At 46.0% G+C, this 21,007-nt stretch overlaps 1 protein-coding gene across 1 annotated transcript; it reads left to right on the top strand.

Moving 5' to 3' along the window:
- Positions 1 to 13,149: 13,149 nt before the first annotated feature.
- LOC138473766 (homeobox protein unplugged-like) lies at positions 13,150 to 20,550 on the top strand. The gene is made up of 3 exons (XM_069612203.1): positions 13,150 to 13,828; positions 14,792 to 15,060; positions 20,049 to 20,550. The coding sequence occupies exons 1-3, from the start codon at positions 13,180 to 13,182 to the stop codon at positions 20,472 to 20,474; spliced, it is 1,344 nt and encodes a 447-aa protein (XP_069468304.1). The 5' UTR covers positions 13,150 to 13,179; the 3' UTR covers positions 20,475 to 20,550.
- The last annotated feature ends 457 nt before the right edge of the window (positions 20,551 to 21,007 follow it).

The following is a 21,007-nucleotide window of genomic DNA, read 5'->3' as shown; positions in this document are numbered from 1 at the left end:
AGTAAACAATGTCATCGATGAGAGAGCTTGTATGATGCATTATGGATCCTTCCCTGGGGCACTGGCATAGCTGCTTGGAAGGGTGCTCTATTAGCAAAGGCAGACATCAAAGCCACCTTTTGTCTACTGCCTGTGCACCTGGAGGACTACCACCTGTTAGTATCGTAGACTTATCGTAGTAAAAGCACCCTTCTACCTGGACCATTTTCTATTCCTGGTGCAGCCAGGCACGACAGAGTACGAGTTGGCAGTGCATGCTTTTCAATAGGTGGCACTGATGTTGGGGGTGCCCTTGGCCAAAGATATCACTGAAGGCCTGGTAGCCACTCTAACCTTTTTGGGAATCTAAATAGACTCTTGATTGGGGGAGTGTCGTTTGCCTCTGGACAAAATTCAACAGAATTCATGCACCTTCTCCAGAAAGTGATAAACTTTTCAAAATAATTGCATAAAACAGACCATCTCATAGGCATGCACTTACAAAATGATGTGTTATCATGCAGAGTCTGGGAGAAATCTCAAGGGGTAGTTGTCAAGTGAATTGATCAGGGGGGCATTTATAACAGCTTTCTCTGGGACCTTCATTATTGGCGAATTTGTGGGGTCATCCACTACAGATCTAGAGGGGTAGGTTCTGACGCACAGATCATGTCAATCTGTGATACCACGCTGGTCCAACTTTGGGTTGAGCTCTTCAAAATGGATCAGGGTAGAAAAGGGCTGGATAACATTGCATGGGCACCATGAGACATGTTTTTGTCCAGTTCAGGCCATATCCAATCTTCTTGAAGTGAGGTGGGGGGGTCGCTGGCCGTTATTTTTTATATCAAGATGGCTCCAACTTGTCCCATTTCTAATTTAGGAGGGTTTTCGAGAAGACTGACAGTGGTGGGTCTGAAAAGCTGAGGATTTGCCCCCACTCTTTTAGGATAGGGGCAGCCACCACAGCTGCAAGCATGGGCCTGGAGAGGAAATTAATGATAAAACTGGGTTCGTGGAAATCAAATGCATTTAGGAGTTACATTCGCCCACACCTATCGTGTTAAGGACTGCAGGGCTGCGGTGGATGAGCAGATCAATGGGGCAGGGAGAGTTTGTCAGTAGGGGGATTGGTCGAGTGGCGTTGTGTTTGTCTTTACATTATCTTGAATGTTTTCATTGTTTTATTGCCTTAGAGGATGCCACCAATGAAAAGTGGTGTGGGTCAATGGCCACTCATTTATCAGGAGAATATAGCGGATGGTGCACCTGGCCAGCTCTCCTGAAGTGTCCCGGGGTCTCTCTATATTTCATCAGTATAGCGGGCATGCGGTTGCAGCAGGTATGCAAAGTGGTGTCAGAGGACAGCACGAAAGGGCAGCTGCTTCACCCAAAGCTGATGATTTTGCCTATTGGAGGCAAGGACCTGGTTCCCTTGGGAAGGAAAGAGCTGAGGGAGGGCTTTGGTGTTCCTATTCTTTTGGGTGGCTAGGTCCTGCCCTCGAACAATCGTTGCCTGGTCACAGATAATTCCACGATCATGGCGGGCAGGGGGAGGGATCAGGAGGCAGCCAGTATAGTTACTGTGTATGGGGCCTACTAGTAGCACCGCCCAAAAAGGACATGATGGTGAGGCTGGATTGGTGCCTCACTGCCATGCAAGACCGAAGGGGCAGATTGGACCACCTGTCTGCAAGAAGAAAAGTGAATTCCAGTGTTGATATGTTCGAGGTGTGTATGTAATCGTTCTACTGTTTTGAGGTCACATTTGTGGGATGTATTGGCTGTGGATAATTGTGCCCTTCATTTTTTCCAAGCAGGTCTCCGATGATTCCTCTGCCATTGTGCTCTGCCCCCTGCCCAGCCCACATTATTCCAGGCTGACTCCTCTGGACCAATGGCAGGAGGACTTTCGACTGGCATTGCATGGACGTACATCTCCAAAGCATTATAGGGCATGTAGGTATGGGCACTGTGCCTTTAGAAATTAGGGGCACCCTTGCATTGGATCCTCTGCACTCACACCCATCTGCCCTGCAGGGCTGCACAGTTCGATACACTGCTACTTTGCTCTTTGACAGCTCACATCTCTACAGAAGACAGGACAGTGCTCAGGCTCATAAGGGCAGTGCTCATGCTCAGGCTAAAGCAGCCAATCACATATCAAAACGCAGAGCCCCAAAGGTGAGGGGAGACAGGAAATGTACGAGATACCAAATATTGCAGTACACTGGCCGCTGGTTCCAGGGTTTGCCCCCTTGTGTGCCACCCACACCACACAGTACCACCACATTGATGCATGGGACCTGCCCAGGTAATGGGTTGTTGGGGGTGGGGGGGGTTATGTGTGGTGCCATGGCCTAGATAGTATGCAGATTCTGTAATGGGGGATTGGAGGTAGGAATCAAGTATGGGCCTGGGCTGTGGCTGGTGGGGAGGCAGGATGCTAGGTATGGGCTTTGGGGTATGGATGGTGGGAGGCAGGATTCCAGGTATGGGGCTCAGGCTCTGGGTGGTTGGGAGGTAGGGGGCCAGGTATGGGACCTGGGCTCTGGTGGAGAGGTGGGATGGAGAGCTTTTGAGTCTGTACTTTATATATAATGGCAACATTTGCTGTAAGGCCACACCTTTCACATGGTGATTTACCTGGCATGTTATTGGGTGGCATTTGAATATGAACTGTGACGAATCCTTGGATGTCAACACTTCTCCATGAGGGTGAGCCACTTTCCATGAGGCCAGGGAGGTGAGGTCGCTATCCAATAGTCCCCCTGGGGGTGGTACTCAGTGGGAGGATCTCATGGGCAGGGATTCCCCCTGTGGGAGCAGGAAGACTATCCAAGGAGAATGCAGTATACACCATTCCACTCCCCCTCACCTAGCCCACCCTTGTGCCTTGTAATCCCATGTACATGTGTCATGTAATCAAAATCATAAGTAATGGGATGAGGAAGAATCTAGTTGACCCAATGGAGAACTATAGTACAAATACTGAGATGAGGAAGAGTCTGGTCTAACCAACGGCGGAATATAGGATAGGTACTGAGATGAGGAGGCAATGCGGAAGCATGATAAGCACTCCTGGAACCATTAGTGAACATTCTAGTGGCTCCCGAATTCCTATTGGTCAAATCACATTCAAAACAGAATAGGGAAAACAGGAGAGCGAGTGCAGCCACCCTGAGAGGAACTGCAAGCATTAGGAACGCTCGAGCCATCACCAAACCGAAGAACTTGCAGACAAGTTTACTGAGCAGGCAGACCTGTCCATGAATGGTCCAGCGTGGAAGGACCCTCCAGCCAAGCAGAACAGCCGAGGTCCAAACAGGGGAAACCCCGGAACCGCGTGAGCAGGTGATCACATGCTTGTCGTTGGCCACCAAATGCTGCAGACTTGCTGCAGCATCCAAAAAGGCATGGGAAGCTGCCAGAAGCCTGAAAGGGAACACAGACCAACTCACAACTCAAGACCAACCGGATGGCGTCCACAAGAACCAGACAGGTGCCAGGGTTGCCGGGACGCTTGGTGGGGCTATGAAAAAAGGAGTGAGAGCAACAAAGGTCAAGCCTGTGACCCACAACCACAAGAAGGAAAGTTATAAGCCCTCTTCATAGTCGCAGTACCTGGCAGGTTAATGAACCAAGTCTGCCACACTATCAGCAGAGAATCCTATGGGTCTGGGATCCAGACCCACAAGACTGGGAGCCAAGGCTACATTGAGGAGAAGTGTACAAATCATAGAAAGAGGCTAGGGGAAGGGAGTCATTCCCCCTGGAATTGTGAACTGTGCCAAAACTGTAAAGTGGCAATGGGAAGGGAGAAATTCCCATAGTGTGGTGAATTTTGCAGTAAGCCTGACAAAAGGCCTTGGGAAGGGAGACGTTCCCGTGGGTGTCCGGTCAACGGATCGACTCAAAAGGGTCGAATCACAAAAGTGTCGAGTCAAACGACCGAAAACAAAAGGATCAAATTTTTTTATAAAATGTATATATATATATATTTTTTTTTTTTGCTTTAGTATAGGTAAAAAAAAAAGGTGTTTTTACACCAAAAATGGGGTTTTGAGCAGGGGACCCCCCCAAAAAAAAAAATAATAATATTCAACCCTTTTTTTCGGTCCTTTTGACTCGACGCTTTTGACTCAACCCTTTTGTCATTCAACCCTTTTGAGTCAAACCTTTGACCTATAACCGTTCCTGTGGTGTTGTGAACTGTGAAGTAAGCCGGAGAAAAGGCGAGGGGAAGGGAGACATTGCCCCTGGTGTTGTTAACTGTGAAGTAAGTTTGAGAAACAGCCAGGGGGAGGGAGATATTCCCCCTGGTGGTGTGAACTGTGAAAGTAAAAGCCAGGAGAGTGTGAGAGGAAAGCCAATTAAGGTCAGGGAAATTGAGTCATTCCACTGGCATTGTGAAAACACTGAGAGCAAGATACCTGGAGAAGGGCTGCCTTTTGCAGGAACCCAATAGTGAAGAAACAACTATGTGCAACAAGGAATATTGATGTTTGAACTGGAACTTTTCCTTTCGAGTTTGAACTGAGAATGTTACTGCTTTCCAACCTGGAACTTTGTTTTGTGCCTTGGCAAGGGATTGAGACCTAGGGAAAAGAGTCATTCCCTCAAGTAAACGTCCTACCTAACAATTGGAACTGTGATCCATTGTCCAGAAGAAGGGAGCCATTCTTCTGGACTAAGAAGATCCACTACCTCTTTAGTTTAGTTATAAGTTTAAGGAACAGAAGTAGGTATTGACACAGGACGGTGGACTCTTGGTTTACATGGACATCCAGACATCCTTAGTATTTTAGTTGATGTAGGGAAACCCCTTTTTGAGTTAGTGAATATTAGATGTTCTCTTTTATTTCTGTATAATAAAGGTTTATACCAACAACCATGCCACCTGTTTGTCAGTCTCCTCCTTCTGCACCCATGCAGAATTTACAATATGATGGCAGCACCTGGACATTGCCTCTCAGGTTATATCTTAGATATTGTGACTTTCAGGTTGTATTGGTCATTTGAGTTTGGGCTTGTGGGGCACTACCTTATATATGGTGATTCTAAACATATAGTGGCATAATGTGAGCTTTTGAAGCTGCACTTGGTATATTATTATACATTACATATAGTGACTGACCAAGCATATAATTACACTATTGGTGGATTTGAGGCTGCACTTACACCAGAACACGTCATACTGGTGCAGGTTTGAGCAAGGCTGTCATGGCACTGTTAGAACTGGCATTATGTTGACCTTTAGGTATTGTCCTTTACTGGCAGGCTGGCACATTGCGCTGAACCTCGCTGCATTTAAGAGATCCATGGCATATTTAAACATTACCCGAGGTAGGTTGACACTTTTATTAGCAACTCCATGTAATTGAGCAACACATTTGACCCTGAATTGACAGCACCCAGAGCATTGAAAAACACTATACTTCAAAGTAATCTTGCATTTGCTGCTAACACCTTACAGTTAATTCTGTAACAAAATCTGTCATATTCTGGCACTTCCAAACAGTGGGCACTGCATGATCTCCTGGCACAATATTAAAACTGGTGTCATTTATATTGCCCTATGATGCATAATTGCCATTCTGCTTATGGTTGATACCCTAGCATCAGAAGTATTCGATATTTCAGGTGTTTTCCTCAGAATTGCCTGATGTAGAACTGCACCATTTGTGCTTCCCCTTTGTCACTTTGCAAAACAAAGGGGGGTCTGGGAATCTCTCTACCAGCACAAACACATCCCATTGACCTGTTCTTGGGTGAATAACCTCTGGGAGAGACTCTACCAAGTCTTTAGCTCACTGTCCTTTGTCACTTTGGACTACTTTGCCAACTTCAATTGGGGAAAAGCATGCACATCGTACTTTTATAGGTGCCCCTCCTACTTTTACCTGTGGCTTCTTCGGTGCCCCTCCTCAAAATTTTATTTGCGAAGATGCCACTTAGAAAAGGAGCTATCGTTTTACGATCAAACTATTCTGATTTTGTTATATGTCGAATACCATTAACATTTTGTCAAGGATCCTACAACAAAACTACTCACATTCATTCCGGAAGTATAGAAGTTTTGTCATTTCTCAGCACTCCAAACATACTGTGACACGTGTGAGTTGTATCCCTTAACTAGTTCGTCTGAGGGACTGGCTGAACTGGCTGGGCTTAAATACAGTCCAGAGAGCGCTACTGCCAGGGCATCAATGTGGCGAGTACACCAGAGTTATTATACAAAATCAATGTTATACGCCTCCTTTCTAGCATCTAAATAAAGTGCATAAGTGGGGTAGGCTTCCCATTTCCATGGCTGCGAGAATTTCTTACATCAAGATGGCCATTTTGACTACATACCTGTATCTGTTCAACAACATTCCCACCCAGCTGCCCTGCAAGTTCTTTACGGAGCTCAAATCAGACCTTGCTCCATTTATTTTGGCGTAAAAACTTGATTAGTTTGGCATGTGTTGATGTTCCAGTAGGAATGCGATGGCCTTAATGTTCCCAACTTTGAAGCTTATGCACAGATAGCTATAGCACAGCATGCAATTCCTTGGTACAAACCTCCTGTTGGATTAGAAAACATTCTAGAGAAACCTAATTTGTGGGAATCTATTTCCCTGACGCTGGCTAAGACTTGATCTAGTGGGATGAATGCAGTTCTGGCAATGCATTGGGCCTGCTATAAGTTGCACAGTAAATGCAATCAGCCCCCTACTCATATAGCTGCTGTGTACCTCGACAAAATAGAAGGGTAGCCTTTCAAGTTCGATTGTGGAATTGTTAGAGAGTTAAAGGAATAACCACTGATTCATGTTAGCCTAATAAATCCCCCTTGGGTAAAGCCATAGTCATTAATTCCTAACACCTGCAGCATTATACACCCTTCTCACTGCTGATCACTCCCTTCCATGCACATTTCTAAAGGGACAAAAGTCCCTGCTAATAGCCCCCCTCCTTCCCATCAGTGCCCAATGGCTCACATTAGCTCACAGAGCTCCTTGGGAAATTGTCCCGGCAGTGGGTCACCTCTCCCGTTCGGAAAGAGGTAAGGAGTCCCACTGCTAGGACAATGAGCGTGCCGAGCAGGAATTGCTCAGCACACATTGTCTCCCAGTTGGACATCTTTCCCGTTGGGCACCCTGATTGAGGTGCAGAACGGGAGAGGTGTCCCAGTGACAAAAGTCCCGACCAGGCTCACAAAAGAGCCTGCCGGGGATGGGGGGGGTGTGGTGGTAGCTTTCCCCACCCCTCCCCCCCAGCTCGGTATGCCACTGCTCTCACTTCACATCGCTGACCTTGTAAAGAAATCTCACTTCCAGCTTCACCTAATCAGAGGCATTCTTCCTTTCCTCACCTTCCCCCAGAAAATCAATGTCTCCAGGGCTGTGGTGCTCTTCAGGCTTGAATACTGTAACAGCCTCCTCCTTAATCTGCCTCTTTCCTCCCTCTTCCCCTAATACAGAATAGGACTGCAAGACTTGGCCTTGGCCTCAAACCCAGGGACAGCATCTCTCCAATCCTGAAACCTCACCATTGGCTCCCTGTGGCTGCAAGGGTCAAATTCAAGACCATCTGCATTATCCACAAGGATTTATGGGGACTGGGACATCACTACATCCAACTGTCTTGCCCTAAACACCTCCCTGCTTGAGCACTTGTCCTCTGGCACCCTTCCCCGACTAGCTTACTGAGTCTGATGCACTGCCCCCCTCCCTCGCAGTAGTTGACCCTTATCCCTTTTTCCCTAAGCACTTGCCCTCCTGGGCCTCCCCTGCACTTGGTATCGGGTAATAATATACCTATATATATGGTCACTGTATATAATGTTGCCGGGAAAAGGTTGTGCCAACATTATATAGGTGACCATATATATAAGGGCAGGGTCAGCAGGGTTTGCGGGGGTGTCCCCCGCTCCCCATGAAAAATAAAAAAAGGGTTTGCGGGGGTGTCCATGTATTAATGTGCCCACCAAAAAACGTTCATTTTTCTGCACTTTTTTTTGCATGGCGATATTTTTGAGGGGACATTATTACATGGAACCCTGCACTTGCCCAGGCCCGTAACCCCCTCCCCTATGCACTTAACCCTCTTCCCCTCTCCCTGCACTTCCTGTTTATTGCACATGAACGTTATGAATGTCACAAGCCCTAGTAGGATCATTACTGTCATTTCCTCCTGAGCCCCGTGTCTTGTGGTGCATGGAAACACTTTTTGATGTAACAGCGCCATACAAATGTTCAATAAATAAATAAATACATTCCTAGATGTCAGTGGGATGATGCTGATTATGTACATCCAGTTTGGATATGCCCAACATCAAATAGGTTTTGGTCTGAGGTTACTGAGATATTGGGTCAGATTCTCAAAAATGAAAAAAAGTGCAGAGGAATAATAAAAGGGAAAAAGAGGTTAACAGATAGAGGGGTACGGTGTGTGTGTGTCAGAGAGAAAAAGACTGGGATATTAACAGAGTGATTGATGGAGATCGACAGATGGATTGAGTGACCATGGAAAGTGAGAAAGTGAAGAGGGAGCTGTCTTCAGAGTTCAGTGGTATGAGTGTGGTGAAGAGACCATGTGAAGTCATCCAATAGGCAATTGCAGACTCAACAAGACACAGGGATGATCACAGACGCTGCTTCAGGACCTCCGGGTTCACTGAGCAGAGGTCATCGAATCTAGAATGTACTCCTCAGCTAGAACAGAACTGGATGTAACTGCAAAATGATAAGATACAGTCACTGTGTCAGGCACTGGAAGGTAATCACAAACAGGGGTCTCACTCCAAGCCACACAGGCACTCACACATACCAATATCCTCACTATCGCCTGTAGACCAACAAGCAACAGAATGCAGCTATACCCCTCAATCACTTCGGACTAGCTGCTCACATACCTCACACTTCCATGTACACCTCAACAGTCTTCAGAATGCAGCTACATCTCACGGAAAAAAGTGTCCTAACTGCACACATAATCTCTTACACAAGCTCCACCACTGCCAGAATGCAGAGTGTTAGGTCCATTCGGACTTGCTGCACACATTCTACTGATCTCACACAACCACCACGCCCTGCATTGCATTTCGAATGCAGCTAATCACCACATAAACCTCACTGCACACAAATTGATTGCACCAAAGCACTATCGACTATCCTACTCTCTCCACTGACCTGGACTACAGTCCCAGAGGGCGTTCAAACCACATCGCCTTGAGCGCATGCAAATGGTAAAAAGGGCGCTCTACAAATGCCAAATAACATAACATATACTTATGCCTTTTTAATGTGCTATCACTCTGAATGCTTTGTTATACCATGTGTGCTTTGTCATGCGTTTTCTATAGCTTGCTAAATAGTGTGATGATGTGCTATATGTGGCTTCAAGACTTTCTGTGCTTCTCACCAACCTGGCCTTTTAGGTATCCTCTGACTGCTCCCTGCACTAACAATTTCAAAGCCTATGTTCCAACACAAGAGATGCAACTATGCCACCCACGAGTGGCTATAGACTGCTCCTCCCAACAGACATACAAAGAACAGCTCACCTCTACAAACAACTTAGACCCAAGATCCCTATCCCATGCATCCTTGAACACAGGCACCCCTCTGCATACAAATGTTTCTATGCCCTTGATACAGAACACCTAGAAACAGACTTGCAAGCTGTTATCGGGGAACTTGTGGTATGTACACATTAATGAAATAGCAAAGCGCTCTTGCATGCTCCCTCTGTCCCCACTAATTTAACCCACCCCACTCTCTTATAGATACAGCAAAGTGTATGTTAACCATGCAAATGACAGTGAAGTGTGGTATAAATTCAAGTAATATGACATTAATCTGACATCTATTCATTAAACATGACTTTCTAACGGTGCATTCATTCGGAAAATATAAATCATTTGGGAACCTTCAAAACGTGACCGCATTGCGTTTGTTGGTGATATTTCTGGAAGAGGAGTGGGTAGCTTTTCCTTGGTAAACGAGGTAAAAGCAGCTGAACACTGATGAGTCTTGAGAGTGAAGCTGGAGACCGCATAGGGTGTGTATGTGAAATATAGGTGATGAAGTTGGCAAATGGAAGGGCATGCTGTCCTCTGTAGGTTTCTGTTAAAAAACAATTTTGACATCCGCTTTCCTGTCAAGGTCCTGCAGTGTTGGGATATGGCATCAGTGGAGACCTTTACTTGGATCCAAAAGCTATCATGCTTTACCATTGGCCAAGGCAAGAAGCTAAAACCCACAACATGCAGACGTGGTTGGCTGGAAACCTTCAAAGGATGGTATCATGCCAGCAGAGCATCAATGAGTGGTCTGTATAATGCAGTCTTATCTTCCAGAAGACTTGCTCATCTCTTAACTGCGGCCATAAACCGTCCGTCTTTTTCTGTGACTATTGAAAATCCTGAGCCATTGATAACTTCAGAGATAAAGTGTAAGCTGACTGAGCAAATGCAGACTCAATGGCCCCAGCTGTAGGGGCAGGGGCTGGCAGACGCTTCCCAAACCACCCTATACCTGGTGGACACTGCAGTTAAACAGTTATGAATGGTTTGTGAGATTCACTTAATGACATACGAGTTTCTGGTGCTGCCAGCCCTGCTATTCGGAACATTCCACTAAATGTAACTTGTACTGAGAGCGTGTCATCTGTATGGTGTGTTGATTTCAGTTGGTGTTTTTATGTGGTTAGTTGAAGTCCATTCTTTTTCCTCTGGACGTACAAAGAGCAATTTCCCCAAACAAATATCACACAAGTGGAACGAACACATGTGTACAAAATAGCCAGTACTGTGGTTATCTTCCCATCAGGTGATAAAAAACAAAGTCCCGTTTAAATGTGCACCAATGAAAGTCTGAATAAGACTATTCGAGCGTGGGGTGACACTTCCACAAGTATCTGATCTAGAGATGCAGGCTGGTCTGCTGGCATTTTATTTATTGACATTTATTTATTTTATTTCTTAGATCGCGCATCACGCCCAGAGGCCTTGATGCGCAATTATAGTGCATGAACCATTTTTGGATACAGTACTTGGTGATGCACTGCTAATAAATAAATAACTCTGAGCTGAACCAGCACTCTCCACCTTCCGCAAAACCACTCTGTTCATGTAGCCTTCTCAGCCCCACTCCCGCCCTCCCTACCCCTATCTCTATCCACCTGCCTCCTTACAGCCGGCCTCCGACTCTTGTAACTAAGCTAGGTCTGTGCATACTCTGTGAAACTGCGGGATCATGCAACTAAGTGCTGTATTTTTGCATACCCTGTTAACTATAAGTGTTATGTCTTTTCCTTTGTAACCAGCAAGTATTTCTGTAACAGCGCCACGATGCTTAAGGGCTGATGAGCGGTCTATAAATGCTAATAAATAAAAATAAATAAAATGCAGTTTTGCCACAATGTCATTATAAGGAACCAGAATACATAAAATGCACCAGTGATGGAAAATGTTGCACCAGCATTAGAAAACTTAGCACAGGTGCAGAGAGGTTTTCATTACGCCTGTTCTAACAAATCAGTGCAACATTTACATTTGCACCCAGTGACGAGTACAAAGATAATCTTGTTTTAAATGTGGTCGGTGCAAATAGTGTGAGGCAGCCTGGCACGGTACCCAATTGCCTGGCACAAGATAGCTAAGTGGGGGGAAAATGTGTTCCCTTCGCTATATCCCAGCTCAAATGGACTCAATGCACCGGGCCCTGAATGTTAAGGTGGCCTTGCCATGGGTCCATTATGCGACAGACCTCCATTCATGTCCCATTTGAGACACATTCCGCCGGTGCTGATTTTGACCTGTGCACGATGAGAACAATGTGTAATAGGCCCACGTTTTCAATGTAAAATGGAGTTGCAATAAGTCCCACCGTGCAAAGAGCAAAACCAGTACTGACTGGAGGTGTCACACGTGACAAGAGTACAGCTGGAACCGAACTCGCAGTGCATTAGAATTCAGTTAATAACTGGGCCAGTCTTCAATAAATAACTGCATTGTCCTACACTGGTTTACCCCCTTCCCCTCCCCCAAACGCCACTCCTTGTGAGATCCTCTGTGAAGTGGACTCGTGCATACATGGCTGGGACAATGGCTCCGGTTGGGAGCTGACACGGTGTCAGTTCTGGTGCTGCGCTGCACGTTTCATTCGGCTACCCTCGACTCCCTCCCCCCATATTCAGGGGCCGCCTGCACCAGATTCACACCGACATAACGTGATCATCGGAATGATTTAAGATTGTGAGGAGCAATGCATTTTGCAGATTTGCTCAAAAAATCATGTTGCTGAATCTTTCCCAAGGTGACTACTTAGCGGCGCCGAAGACCTACATGCACGTTTAGTGAAACGGCAAGGATTCCTACGTGAACGCGGCCCTCCTCAGCTACGCTCCAGCGTGCACATCATAACGTGCACCGTCATGGGAATAGTGACCTGGAGATGCTGTTAATATGTGCGTGTTATGTTGGGCCACATACCACAGCCGGCACCTACTCTTGAGAATAAAGTGCAGTCGCGTTTGCCTGAAAGACCCCTCACAATTCTAGATTTGTAGTGCGTGTTAGATACACGACAACCCATTATATTGTATTTTGAAACATAGCCGTGTTCCATTCTTTAAAGGGCGAATGTTTGAACGCCAAATGTGCTTAGTAAAACTAGGAACATTCGCAACATGTTTTAGGCTAGAGAAAGGCTAACTTGTTATTTATGACACAACTGATACATTCTAGTCGGTGTGGGTACTTTGGGTCCTATCTGTGGTACAGTTTGGCCATTGTTACAATTTGGCCATTGTTACAGTTGTATATTATCAGTGTCAAGTGGCCGGCTGTGTGAAAGGGGGTTTCAGACAGAAATCACACCGCCCAGCCTACCAACCTGACTGTTCTAAAGAGCTTTGCCGAGATTTACTAGAATGCGAATAATTCACAAGTGCTAGAGATAACCTCCAATCATATGTATGCAATTGTCAAGGCAGTTACATGCAACGGGCAACTGCTACAAGGGGCCGAGCTGAGAAGTAGCGAGTTTGCATCACAGGGGGGGCACCCCAGCCCTGCAGACTCTCTGGAGCCAGCCATTCAGACATTTGCCCAAGTGTGAATTTCGAGAGCTTTAGTTAATTAGTCCTAACTGATAGCTATTATCTCTCAATCCTTCCCTCGGCTTTGATGTGAATTTACACTTGCAAATGAGGGCCTATAAAGGAGGCCGGGCCAGTGCAGGATGGCAGTTCAGTCACTGTGTTCGGAGAACCATAATGGGCAAGGCCAGCTTCTCCATAGATTATCTGGTACAGAGTCAACAAGGACAGCGCAGCCTCCACTGCACAGAGGGGCTCCTAAGCCTGCCGGCTAGGCCGCATGTGCCGTGCCAGGCCCCACCAACGCCCCCGACCTCTCTCTACAAGGTGACTCGCTTATCCCGGCCCAAGAAAGAATCCACACCGGGCAGCACTCCTAGGAGCCGAGAGCTGGCACCGGAAAGCAGGCGCCAGGAGCCATCTTGTCAGATCAGCCAGCCCCCAGAGAGCAGACACGAGGCCTCAGAGGGCAGGGTCCACGCGAACAGGGAACAGGCAGCAGGGGTTCGATATCCGGAGCCGGTGTGTGAGCGCATGCGGCAGGTCTCGCAGAACAGAGAGCAGGCGTCATTCTGTGGGAGCAGGCAGCGGTCCCCAGATAACAGCAACGTTGAGCCCGGAACCAGTGAGCAGGGCCGCGAGTTCAAGGGTTCGGAGCCGGCGTGTGTGAGCAGACAGCTGGAGCCTTCCTTCACGAGCAGAGAGCCACCCTTCGGGAGCACGTTCCAGTCGCCATCCGGCACACCGGACCCGTTCGGTAAGTGATTTTCTATGCCACAGTACAGCGCAATCATGCCTCTGAGAAGTCACTTTAGGCTGTTCTTTCAGGCCCCGGAAGTATAAACGGGGTCACGAGAAACGGAGAGCAGTGGGGGAGATTACGTATTTGCGACGTGTCGCACCTGGGAATATGTTACATAAGGTGGGGTTCCAGTGCGCAATGCTGCGTTAGAATTGACCGAAGAGCGCCATGCGATGTGTGTACCATGATAGCGGGCGGCTCGATGTGAGATATTTACTAACGGGCTCGCCCTAAAATTGTTTCGGCCATTGTTGTGGTGCAGCTTCACAGCCATCCATGGAAAAAGTAGCCCATAGTTGCAAATGAAAAATAATATCTCTTGTGAGAAACTGTTTGATTAGTGCCGCAGGGAAAGGTTTTTGATAAAAACGTGATGCAAATTGTGCATTTAAAAAATATGTATTCAGTAACACTGATCAAATCTACTAACCACATGGTAAGAAGTAACTTATCAAACTGGCCCACTTTGACCAAAAAAACGGGCCCACGCTAGCATGTTGCCTTTTTGTTTCAGGCATTGCCTTATTCACTGTAGCCCAGCCCGAGCTTGTTTGCTAACTCTTGAAGCTATACATACTATTATTATTATTATTTATATACTGATAAATACATTTGCAATCACACGGTGTGCATGCACGTGACAATGCGCAGGTTCAAGCGCGTGTTGCAACATGTTAGCTATTACTAGTGCGAGGGCCGACAATGTGCTTAGCTCAGTCTTTGCTCGTGCGGAAGTCGACCAACGGACAGTGCGAACATTTAAACTAAAGATATATGATGAGACGTCAAATGCTGAACTTGATTCGATGATAACAGATCTAGGCCGTGTAAGGTATCTTTGTTTGGCGTGTCTCTTGGCAATGACCCAGTTGCAGTGTGAGTAGCTCAATGGTGTGGCATTTCTTTTTTTTTTTACAGATGAGGAGGAGGAGAGAAGCTGGAGTGCGGACGAGACATCTTGCCCATCCCTGAGCGACGAAGGTGAAGCTCTGCGGCTCGCGGACTGTGAATCCCCTCGTCTGCTCGAGGAAGCGGGGTCCCCGAAAGGCGACAGCCAGCGCAGAGCGAGGACCGCCTTCAGTAGCCAGCAGCTCTCCAGGCTGGAGCAGACGTTCGCGAAGCAGCAGTACCTGCCGGCCCAGGAGCGGAGGAAGCTGGCCACCGCCCTCCAGATCTCCGAGATACAGGTGGGTCCTCTTAACTGGCACTGGCTAGCGGTGTCCACTCGGTGGCGGTGGGCTTTTTTCCCCTTTCCAGATAAAAATAAATACAAAGGGGCTTACATTGTGCTACATTTCTTTTTGAAATTAGACTTTTAAAAATTCATAGGATTTATTAAAAGGTCTTTATGGGAACACGTGAAATATTCAAGGCCAGGTCCCACTGACCCTGGTATATACATGTTACCCTCACTGCCCTCTGGCATTTTCACTGACAGCATTCTACCCCATGATGCTTTCGCTGTCCCAAAAATGCATTGTTCCCACACATCCTAACACCATCACCAACACAAACACATAGATACACGCACATATTCTTTACCCACCTGGTATACACACACTTTATAATCATACACTGGACCTCATTCCGAGTTTGGCAGTAATTCAGTGGTACATTACCTGAATTGCTGCCAAAATCAATGACTATTACCATCGGATTAGAAATGGTGGTAGCACTGTGTATTTCCCCATCTTTGGACTCCACTGGGGTTTTTGATGAATTTACCACCTGTGGAATTTCTGCACTGAATCTGCTAATTGTTGGAGGTAAAGCAAAGTACTTGCCTTCAGCGATAAGATGGGGGTGAATTTGCTGCTTCCTCCAAAATTCAGTGTACTTACAATGCAGTAATTCTTCCAGCATTGGAGTTAGGCCCTGTCCCCAGATTCTGGCATCAATTCAGTGGTAATTCCGCGAAATACTGCCAAAATCAGTTACTATTACTGCTACTTGGTCCCATGGCTTTACCATGTGATTGCGAGTGGTGGTAAGGTGGTGTTAGTCCCCATTTTTGTTGTCCATAAGACTCCATTGGGATTTTGGCGTCAAAGTGGAGGATTTAACTCCATCATGAGGCTGGAGGTAAATCCTCTACTTTAATGCCAAACACGGGATTTGGTGGAGGGTTGAAAATTGCAGTAATTCCATCACCGCAAAAAAAGTGGCAGTGACAGAAATGCCAACCTCAGAAATAGGCCCCTTGTTTTTACCCATTCCCCTGAACCCGCTTATCCCAGGTTCTGACTGCACACATGGAAGCAGGGCTCAGTGAGGGAACTCAATTGACACGCTTCCAACACCATGAGTCCTGTCCTGCCTCTGTACAACACATAAGATACCCATAAATTCAGGGGTCTTGCCCCTTTTGGCTTTCGTTGCCCCAATTGTGTTCATGTCATTCACAGACCAGGTCTGATCCTTGTGGCTCACTGTCCCAGTTCTGCCCTAATGTTCTTACGCCCAATTGTGCCCTATGCCAATCTGAATGGCCCCGTCTCATGTCATTCCCCCACACCTGTCCCATGTAGCTCTTCACAGCTGCAGTTCTGCCCTATGTGACCCACTGTCCTAGGTTTGCCCCATGTAATTCTCTCTGCCTCACAAGGCTCTATTGCTTCAGTTCTGGGCATTTCTGCCTCAATGCAGCTCACGCTACTCCAATTCTGCCCATGTCACTCTCACTAACCCATTCCTTTGCCATGTCACTATCAATGCCCCTGTTCTGCACTTATGTTCTTGCCTCTGGTTCGTCCCATGCCACTGCCCCATTTCTGCTTCATTTGACTGTCTCATCTGTATTTCTGCCCTAGGCGCTTCTGTTTAACTTTTGTCCCAGCCAGGGGTAGACCGGCAAAGGGGCAATTGCCCCCCAGGCTGGCTGGGCTGGTGCCGCAGGGGCCGGAGCTCCAAAATGTAAAAACATAATAGAAAAAGACAAAATCCTTCAGACTCTAACCTGCCACATGAACAGGGTGCTGCAAAGCCTGCTCAGATTCTGGCAAGGCATTCGTCTTGATATCAGCAATGGTGCAGATGTGCCTGTGTTGCCCCCACAGTGAGGGAGAGGAGTCCAGGCTGCAGGGGCACGTTCATACCACCCAGTGGCAATGCATGCATTTTAATAGATTGTGTGACCTGGATGACAATGTAATGTTAGCACCACTGCTCCTCGTGCACCATTGGTCTGTTAAAATCCACGGCAGCTTTTCACAGCTCCTACTTGCCAAGGAAGTAAGGTTCCATACCTTATTAGAGTTCGCCCTCGGTTTGATTCTGTATGGATGCTTTCCCCTACGTTCTGGTAAAATACTTGACCATCAATGTGTTCATACAAAAAGAGTATACTAGCACCCATGGATGTTGCTTATATGATAATTATAGAAATCTCTATTGGGGCTGTTGGTGGTACTTTTGTACATAGTTCAAAAACACATATAAAGATGCAATATTCAGGTATTATTAAAACACTACAAATTAAGGGCATCATTTATTTCATTTTATTGCTTATATCACGAACATAGCGCCAAGAGCAGCAGCACACTTTAGAACAGGATTGTGCCAGAATTGGGCTTGGTATTTCATACAGTAACGCAGTACTATTTGTGTGGGGAGAGTGATTTTTATTAATCTGGCAGGTATTGTTGAAAGACCCACATTTTAATTGTTTTGTGTTACTGGAGGATGGTAAGGGCATTTCAGCACATTTTGTTTTTCTAAGTGATGCATACCTGCTTTATGAACATATGTTTCAATTACTACTCTTATATTTGTTCAGGTTTCTTTATCATGTGACTTGGTGCTTTGAAAGTACACCCACTTGATTTGATACAATATGGCAATTATAATGCGCCTATACACAAGTGATCATCATTATAGTAATTTTTCATTATAAGTAAAATCTTAGTCTTTTCAGATGTATTGGCCTCAGGAAACAGACACTTACTAGGATTCACCTTTAGATACATTGGTACTTTGGAAATCAGATTTCTTTAACAGTATACTAATTTGACCATTAAAGAACAATTTAGCAGTTTTGTTCGGAATATTGAAGATGTATTAGGAGAAGGGGAAGTCTCCCCTGCTTTCTGAATTGGAAACTGGAACTAGAAAAACAGGGATGAAATCCCCATCTTCCACACCTTATACATAATGGGATCCAGAGCAAATCACTTTTCATGACTGCATTGTTTTCCTTAACTATCTGTAGAGAATGTCTCACTCATGGGTTTATATTCCATAGTTTTACTATATAAATAATTGGAACTTCTATCTTAAGCATACTGGTGAGGAGGCAGGATGACAAATGAATGTCTTATGTTGGGGTTGTGGGTAGACAAGGTACATGTATGATTTTGTGTTGTGGGCTGGGGAGGCAGGAAGCCAGGGCTGGGTATTTTGCCATGCTAACTCGTGTTTGGTTCTGAGAGCAAGCCCAGACCCCCTGATTCAGCAATGGCTCTGCTCCATCATTCAATTATTTTGCTTTCCCACCTCGTTACATTGTTCTAAAACTAAAGCTGGGATGGGAGGAGATGTAGCTTGCTGTCAAATTACAAACTGTAACACATTGAAAACTGGGCTCTAACCCCAGCTTCCCAATTTCACCAATTATATTATCCTGGGCAAATATTTTCCTGGGGTTTAGGTACCAAAATTGAGAGCATCTCCATAATTCCAGCGTTCAAACATGCCCTCAAATGCATCTCCTCTGCCTGCACTGTCTCCTACCCTTACTCATCTGACCAACCCCCCAAACCAGACCTCTACTCCCCCATTGCTGCATATTGCGATTAGCTGTCCACGGATAGCGGTACAAAGGACGTAATTTCGGTACATTCCCAATTATCAGGGTAGGGAATGGGCCGGAACAGGACGGAGCAGAGCTCTGAAAGTAATTCTTGCCGGAGCTCTGCTGTGTCCCAAGGCCCAGGCGCCAACAGGAAACTCCCTGTTATGTCCTCAAGCCAAGCTCTGGCAACCCACGCTTCAGAAGACTTGGGGCGGGAGACTGGATGCAGAAACGTGCAGAGCCTCGCATACTGTGTAGCAGCTGTCCAAATTGGTATATATGTCTTGCAATTAATATGCAAAACATTTTTTGCTAGGGGGAGCATTGTGATTAATGAAAAATACCACATACAACTCCCTTTTACTTGCTCAAGGGTGTTTCTTGCTGAACCACTATCGGGACATTAAAATGTTGGGTTAGTCTTATGTTTAAATAGTGAGCAAAGCTGTGTTGTATGAAGAGATGCTTTGTTGTGTGGCCTGGCGTACCACGACCCCTCCCCCCCCAGAGGAGAAGGTTCCCCTACTCCATGTTTTTTTATTTCCAGCAATGCCCATTATGTATTGTAAATTTCAATACTAACTGGAATACAACTGCTACCTATACACTCACTCTCATTTGGTACCCAGTGACGGGACTGCTCACAACCTACTTTAATGTGCTTCTCATTGAAACGCTGGGTGTGTTCTCACTGAGTACAGTACACTTTCTTTGCCTCCTATAGGATGGGACTCATTGGTGCCACCTACATTCCTGCAGGCCCCTCTGCGTGGATGGAACCACTTCACGTATTGGGTCAAGCAGGGCCGCTGTGCATGCAAGCAGACTACAGTCTAGTGCACTCCATCAGGATGACTGAAGGGGAGCAGTCCCCATGAAAGATGTGATGTCTAATTCATCATAATGGAAGGGCCCTGCCTACCATAGAGTACTCTCACTGGCATTGGTCTTTACCTCTAGGGATATATTGCATAGCAAAACTATCCAGTGTTATATAAGATAACTACATGAATAACTGGCGACATGGTCAAGTCTCTGGGGGAGGAGTTGTGATGTAGTGGTTACATTGTTTTAGTTGGAATTTGAAGACATTAGATGAAATATTGGGTTCTCTTTTGGACCCAAGTTGGGGGATCCTGGTTGAAGTGAGTTAACTGCCCGAATATTCAATTCACTCTGCCATCGAGCATGGTTTTTTTTTTTAACAAATCGTATTTGTAGTTATATTGTTATGACTTTCCACTTAATTAATTGCATGTTCTCTTACCCTTTGTTAATTTCATAGAGCGTTCTAGTCATGTCATAACAGGCGCATGTTTACATTTTTGAAACTGCTTTTTTTTATTTTTCTTTTTTAAATGACTAATGAAGACTTTCTTTCCTTAGATCAAAACTTGGTTCCAGAATCGCAGGACAAAGATGAAAAGACAGACCCTGGACCAGCAGCACATTGTGATGCCTTTTGGAAACCCACATGTCCCCTCTGGCTTTCCCTATGGACCCAAGCAGCTAGAGTTGCCCCCTTATTACTTGAACTGTGGGAGCCAGTACAACACTTCAACACCCCTCAACGGATCTTATCCCTTCTATGGACCTGACGTGTCATACTACCAACAGACCCCATACCAGCAAGCCCCCTTTCATCACCAGCCATACCAGCAACTCTCCTATCACCAGCCCAACTATCAGCAACTCCCATTTTACCAGCACACTTTCCACCGACAGCCATTTCACCCTGACACGATGAGTTGGGAAGCTCAGGAACAATCCCCACATCCACTGTACCCCATGACTGGCACCTTGAAGTGCTGATGGGCTCAAAGAATGCATGTGAATCTAGCTCACTTGATGACTCGTCGACCTACCACTTATACTATATTTGCTTATTTTGCACATTTGTTCAGTTAATATACGTTTACTAACAATCCAACTGCTTCAGATTGTTTTATTGTTGATCTATTTACTAGTATTCTCAAAAAATGCTGTTTAGGAGTGATTCACAGTGCCAATGAATACTTGTATAGCTAATGGAGTGCCTAGTTGAAGGAGGATAAGCAAGGAGGAGGATGGTTTTCCTTGCCGAGGCATCTCTGTTCATCTAAAATGCAGCTTGATGGGTATGTCTTGCACATAGACTTGCTCTGTGTTGCCACAGATCTAACATTTGTGGGATAAGCTGTTGAATTTCCACAGTGGTTCTTATCATATAGGGCCTCATTCAGAGTATGGTGGTAGTCATGGTGCTATTTGCGCCAGGACTACCTCCCATACCGGTACCGACTCCGACCTGGTTCAATGGGAACTTACCGGTGTAGTCCGACGTTTGCGGGACCAGTAAGTCCCCA

This window comes from Ambystoma mexicanum, chromosome 8 (assembly GCF_040938575.1).
Source record: "Ambystoma mexicanum isolate Mex_15411 chromosome 8, UKY_AmexF1_1, whole genome shotgun sequence".
Classification (NCBI taxonomy): Eukaryota; Metazoa; Chordata; class Amphibia; order Caudata; family Ambystomatidae; genus Ambystoma; species Ambystoma mexicanum.
Note: the sequence above shows the minus strand (reverse complement) of the source record. Positions and strands in the feature narration are given on the sequence as shown.

What these genes read in the sequence shown, in the direction of transcription:
- LOC138473766 (XM_069612203.1), top strand. Translation starts at nt 13,180, where the DNA reads ATGAGGGCCTATAAAGGAGGCCGGGCCAGTGCAGGATGGCAGTTCAGT. An exon ending in CGGCACACCGGACCCGTTCG is followed by an intron (nt 13,829 to 14,791) that starts GTAAGTGATTTT and finishes TTTTTTTTACAG; the next exon opens with ATGAGGAGGAGGAGAGAAGC. An exon ending in TCCAGATCTCCGAGATACAG is followed by an intron (nt 15,061 to 20,048) that starts GTGGGTCCTCTT and finishes TTCTTTCCTTAG; the next exon opens with ATCAAAACTTGGTTCCAGAA.